Source organism: Haliotis cracherodii, unplaced genomic scaffold (assembly GCF_022045235.1).
Source record: "Haliotis cracherodii isolate W230 unplaced genomic scaffold, xgHalCrac1.p SCAF_2, whole genome shotgun sequence".
NCBI lineage: Eukaryota > Metazoa > Mollusca > Gastropoda > Lepetellida > Haliotidae > Haliotis > Haliotis cracherodii.
The window spans coordinates 26,627,074-26,640,763 of record NW_027266275.1 but is presented as its reverse complement, the minus strand read 5'-3'; the positions used below and the strand labels follow the sequence as shown (position 1 = coordinate 26,640,763).

At 38.2% G+C, this 13,690-nt stretch overlaps 1 protein-coding gene across 1 annotated transcript in view; it reads right to left on the bottom strand.

Moving 5' to 3' along the window:
- The window catches only part of LOC139468896 (transient receptor potential cation channel subfamily M member 5-like), a 49,086-nt gene extending 37,316 nt beyond the window's left edge, over positions 1-11,770 (bottom strand). The window contains exons 1-4 of the mRNA XM_071251028.1: positions 11,706-11,770; positions 10,775-10,837; positions 4,973-5,058; positions 4,442-4,598 (exon numbers count right to left, since the gene is read on the bottom strand). Coding sequence (XP_071107129.1) covers positions 4,442-4,598; positions 4,973-5,058; positions 10,775-10,807 — 276 coding nt within the window. The 5' untranslated portion in view covers positions 10,808-10,837; positions 11,706-11,770. The remainder of the gene's footprint in view (positions 1-4,441; positions 4,599-4,972; positions 5,059-10,774; positions 10,838-11,705) is intronic.
- Positions 11,771-13,690: the final 1,920 nt, after the last annotated feature.

The following is a 13,690-nucleotide window of genomic DNA, read 5'->3' as shown; positions in this document are numbered from 1 at the left end:
TATATTATGGCAACTAACATATCTGTACCCAGAACAGAGGTCAAGTTTAAAATTTTGTGTTAGAGTTTCATCACGAAACAAAATTTCCAGGGATTGTTTATTGTGTAACAAGCATGCCTTTGATTATGATAATTACATCATATTATATTGTGAAGCTCTACTGAAGGAAAGAAATGAACTGTTTTCAACTTTTATTGATCTGCTTGATGTTGAAACCTATGTCCAGTTGGAATTACAAGATGAAGAAGATATGTTGTCATTTTTTCTTTGGTGCTGATACTCACTTCTCACAATGTATTGATATAGTTACATGGGAATCTGTTATACTGATATTTTCTGCTTATGTACTTACACGAAAACCTTACCTTGATTATGTCATCTGATCTAACCTTTTGTACTGTGTGAATGGCATGACACTGTCTTTTATTGTATATATGTACAGGTAATATGAGTTTGTGTGAATACGTTTGATTAATTATGTATAATCTTCGGATTAACTTCTGAAAATAAAGAATCTCTCTCTCTCTCTTCTCTCTCTGTGTCTCTCTGTCTGTCTGTCTGTCTGTCTCTCTCTCTCTCTCTCTGTGCCAATACCAGGGTTGATTGCACGATTCCGTAAACGCCGTAATTCACGAACGCCCATGTCCAGGGTGTGGAAAATGATCCAAAAATCAAAGCTAAGGGCTTTAAATCTAGCATACACAATAGGGGCCAATTATTAACTAAAAAATCAGATATGTCTAATACAGCTGGTAAAAGTTTGGCTTAACTTTTATCCTCATCCAACTATGTACCTTAATTCCAAAATTATCAAAAGCAGCAAGATTTAATTTTAATTCAGATAATGGGAAAGATCATAATGAAATATTTTCTATTCATGAGCTCCATACTGCACTTGGACCAGCTTCCGATACCGCTACAGGAACTGATAACATACATTATCAACTCCTGAAACTCTAACCAGAATCATGTTTCCAAACACTATACAACATTTGTGATGACAATTGGACGTCATGGAAATTTCCTCCTTCGTGGCGTGATGCTATTGTTGTCCCAATATACACATGCCCGGGCGAGATCATACTGACCCTTCAAATTACCGACCAATATCACTGACAAGCTAAGTTTGCAAAACCATGGAACGCATGATAAATAATAGATCAGTTTGGTATTTCGAAATAAACAACCTTACTATTAATTTACAATGTGATTTTCAGAAAAACAGATGTACCCTAGATCATTTAGTTCGCTTAGAATTATTTGTTCAACATGACATAATAAATAAACAACATGAAGTGTCTTTCTTTTTCGACCTATAAGAAGCATATGACAGTACATGGGAACTTGTTATTTTAAAAGATTTACATGATTTTGGATTGCGAGACCGTTTGCCTCTATTTATAACGAGGTTTTTAAACTGACAGGCAATATCAATTCCACTTTTCCAACCAGTCTGGTCATTGAAATCAGGGTTAGGTTGTCCCAGAAGGCAGTATTTTTTCTGTCACGTTATTTGGCACAATGATTAGTTTTAAATAACTCAACTGATGGATCACTTTTTTTAGATGTTTCTAAATTTCGTTCTGCTAACTCCAATCCAACGTATGACTGTGTTTTTTATCCTCTGTTTAAAAAACTCGACACTAAAAAATAATCTCTTATTCCACCACTTGGAATAAGAATAGTGGAATAAGAATACAATCTGATATTTCTGCTGCTAAAATATATCTTGAATCCTCAACTCAGCTTTTGTCTTCCCCACCGTGGTAGTTGGTAAAGCCAGAGGCGGACCTAACATTAACTAAACTAAAACAAATCTTTAAACAATTCAACTAACTTATCAACAAGAATAATATGAATTAAGGAACACATATGACACTTACAAATCTATATTTACAGATGGACCCAATTGGATCCAATACTCTGTCATCCACATTACCTGATAACTGTTCCATTTTCAAAGCAGAAGCAAATGCCATTTTACCAGAATGTCGTGTTAGCCATAGCAGATATATTGAAAGGTGGAGATTCTCCATCCTGTATACCTTGTGATGAAAAAATTACTGTCAAGCATGTACTGATTGACTGTATTGATTTTCTATCACAAGGGATAACTATTTCGAAAGTTTCATCCTAAAAAGGAACTTTTTGATAACATAAGTTTTTATTTAATAATCATGTTTTAAAAAGAAATTGAACTTATTGATAAAGCCTGATGTACACAGTTGTTTCTTAAATCGGTAGGGTATAATTATTAACTGAGATTGTTTGTGACTGCCCTTTACGGGGATTGAAGTGCCGTATAATAATGGTCCCCCTGAGAGGGTATCGTAAGACTAAATTAAAAGTATATTATCCCTTCCTTATTTGACAGTATATTTGTAAATTTTAATTGATGGCTGAAATAGCGTACAATAGCCAGCAGCGGAATAGATGGTATAAATCCGGCTGTGGAACTGTGCAGGTGGTAGAAGTATCGAAAGACACCAGGGTCCCTAGTATGGTGGCCTAACTTTGGCTGCTGGCGATCTCGAGCCCATTTTTTATATTGTGTTGTTGAATCATATTTTATTGTTTTATATGCTATTACTAGTTTTAAATAACCTCCTTGATAATCTAAATATTTACTGTCATTTGTTGACCGGTTTTTATTTTGTCGAAATGTATATATTGTTAAAGTACAACTTTCTATAGTCACGATATGACTGAAATGCTTGTGATGTGACTGTCTATATAACTCACTCACACTCTCAATACTTTCTGAATGAAACTAATTACATTCATGTGTGACCTTGACATTTGACGCCCCCATGACAGGTAATGGGATAATTATTGAAAGTACAACATAAGTAACTGATAAGAAAATGCTAAAATATTTCATAAACAAAAACGGAATAAATTGTGAAATGTGTACCATATTTCCTAATTTGACCTCTAGTGACCTTGATCTTTCTTGGAGGTCACCCAAAAGTTGATGGGATTGAAACCCCCCAATTATAGATAAGTTATAGTACGTTTCATACAAATCTGTTCTGTTTCTTGGCGCATTGTTCATACTGAGTGACCTTGACCTTTAAACAAATACGCGGGGTTATAGAAGTCTAGATGGTATCTCAGGTTTGAAGTCTCTGCAAGGTCAAATTCATGCTATTATATTCAGTTCGTTAACAAAAATGTATACCCCTTGGTGGGATGTACATGTTGCATGTAAGCTGGTATGACCTGCTACTGATCAGTAGATTGTCATCACTTGTCTATAAAAAATATTCAAATGGTATAACCAGAGGTCCGGAAAATTTAAAATCCCAATCGGACATTTGCATTTAGGCCACGCCCCCTTCAAATAGCGGATTTTAGTACGACTTTTCACACACATTACGTATTGCTATAACGTAAGTTGTTACGTAGTCATCATATGATGAATTATTAATTGTTTAAATTTAAATTGTTTAATTCACCGGACAGTTAATAACAAATAATATCATTTTAGAATGACATGGAAAACATACGTTTATTTCTGTTATAATAACGATCTGTTAACGTACTGAACAGTCTAATTATTATTTATGAGTTGCATCTGCTCAAGTGTATGCATTGTAATATTTGGATCGAGACTATATCCCATATTTGGTTATCACGTGACCTCACGGGAAAAGAATTTTTTTTAAACTAAAGATTTTTTAAAAACAAGACAGATATAACTTATAACCGTAAGATATAACCATATAACTTCCACATGCATAAGCTATCGCACCGTAGCCCACCTGGGTATGTAGTCAAAAGTTTATAATGTCATCAAAAGACATGCACTTTACAAGAAAATTGCTCTCATCAGTGATAAGCATTGCTTGCTGCTGAGGACCAAATGCTAACACTTTAGCCCCAATGATTTGAACAAAATATGATATCATTAAAAGAAACATAGAGTTCAGTTTCCTTGCACAAGGGTCGAAACAAGGAACACTTGTGAAAAGTGGAACAGTTATGTTGAGTTCCACTGCAAACAACAAATATAATATTTTAACATATTTGGACACACATTAGCTAAATATTAATAAACATAAAATTGATTTTCAATATGAGCTGAGGGGAAAAATATGTGAAGTTGTAGCTTTATTGATGTGATGTCTGATGAGATGATGCTTACTGAGACTAGACAGATTTTGGGAAACTTTTCAAGAACGTTGTCGATTTACAAAGGTCAAAATTTAAGATACTGCAAAACAACGAAACGTGTAAAGCCCCACTGCTAGTTACATGTACATGTATAACACATTTCATTACATTTTAAGCGAAAATGGCCATAAAAATGTTCTCCATTGTGTGTTACATTGGCGGTCGTATCATTATTATTATTATTATCATTATTATGTGATTTATGGACGTTAAAGGTTTATGTTTAGGTTGGGGGTGAGTTTCAATCAAACACGAAATTGTTTACCTGTACTTCACCGCCGTCTCCGATCTCTGTGGTTCCATAAAATTGTGTGGCGCCTGTTTGTGTTCTAAGTTCTTTTTTCCATTTTCCTGGCTCTTGACACGTTTTATGTTCCTCTTTGGATTTTCCACACACACAGTCGAAGCCATTGAAATGATTGCTTTGTAGTGTATAAAACTAAGGATTATGTACTCATTTATTAATAAATATAGAGGGTTAAATCTATCTAGAACACACAAACCTATAGACATTTCCCTTTGACAAGAGCCATTTTAGTTCGATTTGTTTTACATAGATTTGTCATAAAAGTAAACAGCATTCTTACTTTGATTAGTGTCCTAATTCGTCATACCATTAATCTGCACAAAACGTATCTTTAATGCAGGACAAAATATATAAGCAACGCTTTATCTGCTTTAAACATCGATGCAATAAAAGTTGACACTTAGGCAATCAATGGCTATCTTGTATTCCTGTTCTTTTCGATGTACATGGTATTTCATGACTTTGCCTTATACATATTGTGTTACTGACCTTAAGTAAGTGTGGCAGTCTCGTTGTTTGATGTTTGTCTCAATCCAATCCCCGTGTTTCAAAAACCAGTCCTGTGAACCATCACCCTGGCGAGAAAGGCGTACTGATAATGCAAGTGTTAGGGCTTATGAAGAAATAATTCATTCTAGATACACCATACAGTCATTGCTTCGACTGTTATTGGATTAGACTGTTGTGTACATACTGATGCCATGACTAAGTAGAATGTGTTGGCTGTCTTTCTAAGCAACGAAATTCAAAGTCAATGTATTGAGTCTGAAAGATGCCGACACAGGGAAAGACGAGGGCAACAATGATGCGATTGAATTTGAAGATCTGTTGCCCCTCCTTCAGAAACCATTGGGACTGCACTGATTCAGCAAACTCCAGCAAGGTTCATCTTCTGGATTCATCTTTTAAAAGTAAGAACCAACAGTATCAGTTGGAGAGTACAGTTGTTGATGTTACTTTCGAACGTTTGGAGAAACTAAAAAGAGACTGAAAACAGGGGTATTGATGGATTCAACTTAATGTGCAAACGAATAAATAAAAACAGAAACGTATTGCAGAACGTGGACTTGAAGCTCATGATGTAAATTTCACCATTGTAACTGCAAGACTGCGAAGACTGCGAATACTGCTATATAATTACGGGTGAATGATCTATTGTTGACAATAACAACCCTTGACAAGTATTCAAATATGGACCAAATTATTGCGGGCAGCCTCCAACCAATTGGAAGCAAGACCTTAAATTCAATGGGGATGCCTAAACATGGGCCAATAGAATAGAAGTGCCTGTTGAATGTCTTTCAGAGTGGGTTTATTCAGTGTGTGATGTTGTCATAGAATACACAACTTTAAAAGGAGGAAACAGACTTAGAATAATCCCATTAGATTCCAGACAGCTTGTCATTCAGCGTCTACATGAGCAGTTTGTAGTTGTTCCCACTGATAAGGTGTAAAATAGCATAACTAGCATAAGTAAGCATCACTACTGCTAACCAACACTTCAAGACCTTAAGTGATATTTAATTGTTGGATCCATTGGGCATTTGTCAAGAAAAACAGTGACCATATATAATTATCAATCTCATTGCTGTATAATGCATAGAAACACAGAAACAAAAGAAACAAAGAAGCCGGAAAGAGTTATATTTCTTTATATATGCAATCAATGAAAATTGAAAGTATGCGAGACAGAACGGCCTGCACTTGTTACGGATGTCTGGAGAGACTTCTGTGTTGTCTTTGAAGTCGCCCTTTCCTGTGTTGTCTCTGAAGTCGCCCTTTCCTGTATTGTCTCTAAAGGCGCCCTTTCACAAATCGTCTGCTGACCAACATTTCTTTGATAAAGGCGGGTTGCTGCAATAGCCCTCGAAGAATGAATGCTCTTCACTCAACGCCTCGCTAAAAACGAAGCAGGAAACCGTCGTCGTTGTTGTCAGCTTCTTGGGGGTTTTCATTGACATTGAAAAAACTACTTTGAGCCAAACACAACTGGCAATCTATCTCCGAGCCGCCAATCCCGTCTTCTCCTAAGCATAAAGACATGTGCTCAAGTCAATTCCGCTGGGCCCGTGCACCTCGTGCAAGCAACTCAGTTATCAGTCACGTGGTATTAACACATTTGCTATACCACTGTCAGTTCGGTATCTCTTAGCGAAGATGGGAAGTTTTGATATCGATATAAATATCTTCCTGGAGCATCCAAAGATGGTTGATAAACTGGGGAAACCACCCTAGCACACCCCATTGACACAATTCTGCTCCCCTCTTTCCTAATCTGTTTTTTTATACATATGAATCGGAATGTCTGCTCGGATTGGAAAAAAATCATTTTACTTAAGTTTCAGGTATATCAATGATCTAGCATTTGTCAAATATCCATATCCATCTACTGCTTTACCCACACGTACGAGAAATAGAAAAGACCAGTCAACCCGCCTCACCTGTTTCATATTTAGATTCATATTTCAAGATTCAGTTTGACGAAAAACTATCCAAAAGATGGTATAACACGAGAGATGACTTTCCAATAGTTAACTTTCCCTTTATGTGGAGCAACATTTGAGCAGATCCAGCCTATGGTGTCTACATTTCACAATTTTTAGTACACCTTCAAATGAGATTTCAAAGAGAGTCAATGTGCAATGTCCAATGGAATTCCTGAATTTGACCGTATGTAAATCAGGTAAAATTATTGACTTGCCGTTGCACAACTTTTGGGGTACAATCGAGAAATGCTTTTCCAACGATTTCAAAGAACATCACACGCCACTCTTTCAAAAGCTGTTTTATCAAGGTTACAGCATTCATGGCATCAGAAGCTTCAAAACGTTTTGTGGCAGACATTGTGGATGACATTTCCAATTTTGTCTCATCAGTGACAAAAATGATGTCACATGCAAATTCCCTATTTGACTTGTACCAAATGTTGCCATGTTTTCTTTGGGTTAACAACTGATTTGCCATTGCATGTATTTGTGAAGTGTGCCACAGTAGGGGCAGGATATACTCTCCATGCCAACACCTGGTGTCATCACTAAGTGATTATAATTCATAAACGGATGCCTATGATATAGTCGGAATAGTACATTGGACTCACTTGACATTGGTTTCTTGAAATTATGGAATGATTTTGTCGCTTTTATTTGAAGTGACTCGCCTAGATCAAACATTTACGACCAGCTACAATTGTCAGGTGTAATAATTTATTTGCGTATCTTGAATATGGTCTATGAAAGAAAGCAAAACAGCCTTTGTAATGTTGTAATAAAATTATTCAGAGAATGTGTATTTTAAGACTCTTTCCTGAATTCGTCTCATATTTAACTGACAATATTGCAGGGAGAACATGTTCATACTACATGTATATGTATGACAACAATAGCACACCTGGGGATTTCACAAAGATGCTATTGATGAATAACATCTCAGCAAGACATATCAATGATGTACAGAAATGTGAAGTAATCAAAATGGTTATGTTTTGGCACAGAGCTTATCTCTTGGCTTTTAACTTTTGTAATTATGGTATGATCCACTCACAGAATGACAAAAGTTTTGCCTGAGCATTTAGCATTTGTTGGTCGTTATACATAAAAGGCATTAGTCCTAATACACTGAATTGACACCATAGTATACATTCTGAAGAATTTGGACATCATAGATCACTGGCAGTGTACAATTCAACCTAATTTAAGTAAATGTTCAACAGATTCTAGAAACTTTTCGGGACATTTCCCAACTGTTTCTTAAGTCTGGAGGGGCATCGCCAAAGTCCATCTGATTGACTTCCTGAAGTGTTCCTCAAATCTGTACACATTCGGATGCTGCTGCATAGATCGGTTTAGTCTTAACCGGAAATCTTCCAGGCTGTTGTTTGCCCTTGGTCCTATAGCAGAGTGGTGATTCCAGATGTCCATTGTAAAGCGATACGACGTTGGTGTTGGTGTGTGTCGTTCATGGCTTCGAGCCATGCATCTCGAACACTGCGAATGGGTAGTATTGGTAATCCAGCTGCTCCTCGGATCCATTTCTGAACTTGTGGATCTTCCTTGTAGTCAACAGCAAGTCCACATTCCTGCGTCTTTCTCAATATAGGTTTTGACTTCGTCTTGTGCAAACATTTCTGGGGCAGCTTGAATCACAGAAAGATAGTTGGACATTACATGGGTCTTTTAAGAAACTAAACAGTCTTGTGTACATTGTTCTCCGGCGGTCTGGAAGAAGCGCAAATACCAATGGATACATAGTAGTAACTGCATAGCATGAATTACGTAGTGGTGATTCCACAGCTGGGGGTAAATGAAAATAAGTGCCATCCTGTAGATTGCATCTGTATATAGTGCTGTAAACTGGTCATCTGGTGAAAATGCTAAGATCTTATCTTCTTGACAGTCAGGGAATAATAGGAGAGGTCTATCATCTTAGGTAGTAGGCCATTGGTTTTCGAGGTTGACGTCATCTCTTATCTAGTGAGGGTCTGGTAACAGTATAAGGAACTACTCATATTACGGAATGATGGAAGATGAGGAACAATGTCTTGGTCTTCGTGGTTGATTGCATCATTGTAGGTTTGCTGTATCGACGTGGTTTCTACTCTTGCATGTTTCCTCATTGTGCTGTTCTCTCAGCACGAGGAGGATGGTTGTGGTCAGATGTGATCCTACCATAGTTCCTAGTATACTTGCCTATGCACGTTCAATCAATGCATCGACAATATTTATATTTACATATGCACTGTTAAGGCAGATGGAGTTTAACAAGTCAACTCGGAAAGCGGTTTCAGCCAGTCACCCTGACAGCTTTGGCCACACCCGAATATGAATTAATATCTATACAAACACTCATCCAAGTATGTATGACGAATTACCACCAATGTGGTGCAAGCAGCGTGTTCGTTTGGTTACACGGGGATTACGCCAGACGATAAGACGGTAGAACACATGCTCACACGCGTACGTTGAGATGATGGAAACTCCTTGGTAAGGGACAAGTATCGCCATGGGGTTAAAGCGCTATTCTTGATATCCTGAACAGTGTACATTGATATTATATACCCCAGCCCGTTGTAATGGCATGCATCTGATTTCACGCCCTAATGACTGTTTCTGTCCTATCCGCAACAGAGTAACATCGATGTGTTTTCTTGTTTCCTCACTGGCAGGATCCCACACTCGGTGTCATTTGGATATTTGATGGGCCGACATTGACGCCGTCTTCCAAATATACCATCAGCACTGCAATAATTCGTCCTGCCCTTCCCGTAGAAGAGGCAACATCGCACCAGACTTCCGCGTTAGAACAGACACCCGGGAACTCATGCTTGTCTCGTTCGGCGACAAAACGGATAGGGTAACCAAGCTCGGTGATATGGTTGATTGCCTGTCATCAGACCTCTTTGGCATGGGGCGTGCTCTATATCTATCATCCCTTGTTTGTCTGATCCGTTATCTATTACATACAGGCCGCTGCCAGCTGTTGTGTAGCTAGAGTGGATAAAGACTGACTTGTCATGGATAGTCAAGGTCCAATTCCCCCTCAGGGCCACATACTAAGAAATAATATGTCATGTTCCTATATTAATTGGACAGTCAAGTGCAAACAGTGAAGGTCAAGGCCACTGAAATGACCGTTCGTAACTTAGTTCTTCATGTTTGTGTACTAAAGCAACACCCTGTTTTGGTAGACGTTTACTGGCAGCTTGTAGAGCTAACACGGATGTTTGCAAAAAGAAGTAAATATAAAATTAAATGCCGGAGAATAACCATTCTCGATTATCCAGATTAACATACAAGCTATTGGCTGAAACTGAGGGTCAATGTTATTGACCGGAAGCTCACTCAACTTATTCAAGGTCGTTATAGGTATCGTGCCCTGTGTAGAAAATATAGTGCTTTGGAAATGTGTATAATAATTGTATTTAGCAAGGTTTTTAGCAAGGTTGCAACTAGTTTTCCGTGATTGTTCAATTGATCCTCAATGACCACAGTCAGGCACAGTCAGCTACAAAGGCACAAGTAGAACTGACACATCCTAGCTTTGAATTTGAGAATAGTTTAAGAATGTACGGGAAACAAATTCGGATTTTGTATCCCACTATTCTGCATCACAACTGCCATGCTTGTGCGGACCATTTTAGGTGGAGTGTACAAAGTGTCGGTCGTCACTACGTGCAGAATAGAAAGGTGCATAAATGATCAAGTACATAATTCATTCATGTGTGTTTTGTGTATTTGTGACATAATGACAAACTTAACATGAAGTAAATACAATTGGTCTGAGATTTGGACTTACCTGTTGCGGGGACGAAGTGTTTTCTTCCGCCATTGCTTTACTCTTCGAGTCCGGGAGCCATACCTGTCATGCAGATGGATATAGATCTGAGTGAGAAGTGAGGTAATTGTATCTGTGCTCTGTCTGTCTATGCAAGGGCCGTGGTAGTGAAACAGGACACCTCAACAGTTCCTTTGACAAACAATACATAAATCAGTTTAATCTCAAAGCCTATGTGTCGCATGCTGTTCCCAGTGGTAACAAAGCGGACTCATTCAAATCGTTTAAAATATCTTCCTGGGGGCCAAGTCCACTCACAAACTGAGTTATATTTCAGTGCATATATGGACACGACAAAAGATCTGTGAAACTGAACTGAGTATTTCAATCGCGGTGATTGTCACTGTGGGACGCTTGACTACGCGATCGCATTGTAAATAGAAGACAACCTGGCTACGAGTCATTGGTGCGGCGTTTATGCAATGTATCTACGCTAGGATCAGCGTGCTGAGTACAGAATATAAGTGTCGTATGTTGAGTGTAACCAGGCACTGAATATTTTGGGGGTTTTTTCAGACGCCGTTTCAATGCATTGTGTAAGTGATATGTATTGGTGGATCGACAAATTGAAATTATTTGTAAACGACGTGTTTGTAAGATATGCAGTAAATTCCATTGAAAATAGCGAATGCAAAATTTTTCTTTGCATTCTCTGCCATAAACTGCAGCTGCCTTATACGATCAGTATGAGTTGTCATTGTTTCTCTATTTAATCGGGGGCTGTCGGGTAGTCTGCTGGTTCGCTCGTCACGCCGAAGACCCGGGTTCGATTCCCGACATGGGTACAATGTGTGAAGCCCATTTCTGGTATCCCCCGCCGTGATATTGCTGAAATATTGCTAAAAGTAGCATAAAACCAAACTCACTCACTCTATTTATTCGTATTGCTTACCCGTTGTTCACATTCTGTTGATCTTCACCTCTAGCTGTTGTATTTGTATTACCGACTCTTGAATGAAATCTTTGACTTTGAGCCAGAAGATAAATATTAATCATACTTATTTATTTCATATTTCTATCTTTGCAAATCATCCATGTGACGTGTTATGTGAAACACGCCCTGGGAGGCAATCCATGTATATCATCGACCCATACAGAAGAGGGGTCAACCACCACCTTCACGAATAGGGCGACATTTAAAATAAATACCATGTCAAAGCCAGAGAATAGCCTGAAAGCAATTCCATTGGGAGTTAAAGACCAATTGCGGTGAAAATGATCTGAATGGATCACAGGAAATCAGTGATGACACCAGGTGTTCGCGAAAAGGTTAGGCATGCCTTGCCCTACCGGTAGCACCCGCCATTCACACAATTTGTATAAAAAGTAAGTGTTTGTTCAGCAGTACAGCAGTACACCTGTCATGAAGACACTGAAACGTAACAGCAGACATGCGATTATACCACTGTCTGCCAATTACGCTACATCAATTAATATAGCATGCAGCTGATAGAAAGAATTTAGAGTGCAATTAGTAAGTGAAAATGAATATGTTCCCTTAAAACTGTTGAGTCAGGCTAGAGAAAAGAATCAAATATGTATTAGATTCGAAGTTTAAAATGATGTAAACTTGGTATCTTGCGAAATTTGAAAGTATATTAGGGGATATATAAACAAGTCTTTTGTGCTATAGAAAGTAGACCATTAGAAAAAACAAAACAACATTTGTCGTATTTCTTGGCGAAAACGTGACCGCTCCTTTGAATCTATGTTCAATGATCGAGGTATGAACATAATTAGGTTTATTCAGGTATTTGATATTACAATGTTCATATGCATTACGCTACGTTGATCCACCTAACCGTGAACATTCGCCCAGAAATACTGCATAGTGCGGGACATCTACACCCGACTTGACGGTTTTATACAGAGAGTTACTGTCAGCTCATACGACATGTTCGTCATTGTGATATATTGAACACGACCATGTATGGAACGTTATTCCAAGAACCGTCCGACCTGGCGGGAATGATGTTTTCTGAGAACAGTCAGTGAGGCGAAGGACTATTATGTCGCCCGTTACTTCGATCGGCGAATACTCACCGCCTGTTTTGCAATGTTGATATTTGTTAATACCATTGCCGTGTCTATTCAGGTAATTTCTTGACTTGACTTTGCAAGACGGCATCGAAAAGATTAAATGATTGGTATCATTAACAATATCCCACGCTGTCGTGTTAGGATGGCACCTCCTAAAGCTTCTATATACACCACAGAGTATGAGTGAATGGAATTAGATGAAACTCACAGCGGGACTCTATCGTACTATTTTGGGTGACCTCGGTATACATGGCATATGTCGTTGTTGTATCAAATGTCAAAGCAGCTTTGAAGGTCATTTATGTATTTTCATTCAGGCAGCATTGGTAGTGTGATATTGTTATTTCTTATATGTAACAGAATCTGTGTTTGCAGGAATCCACGGCACTAACGGCTGTTGACCGGTTCTCGTTGCTTTGTGTGTCATAACAACTTTTACTTTTGAGAATATATCAGAACAATGATGAATAGCTGTAAGACATACTCACTTTCTCACTCGTGTCTCTAACAATACATCAAGGACGAGGTATGATATGGCCCTTGTCATACTGTTCAGTTGTGGAAGTCATCAAATGTCTTCATATGAATGAGAGTGGACTTTGCTCTTTTCAACCCTTGCTTGTCTTCGACCTATCAGAACACTACAGAACATGCCTAAATGTAGGGGTTTGCAGGAAGTGCTTTCTAATATTGTACATGAGCAGGCCTGTGGACCAATCTCAATTAAAATCAGATCTTAGTTCTCGCTTATCGCTAAACAATATCTGAAGACATCCCATTACGGGTCACGTCAGAACGACCCTTCATCCGACCAATCAAAGCGTCGCTTACCAGATC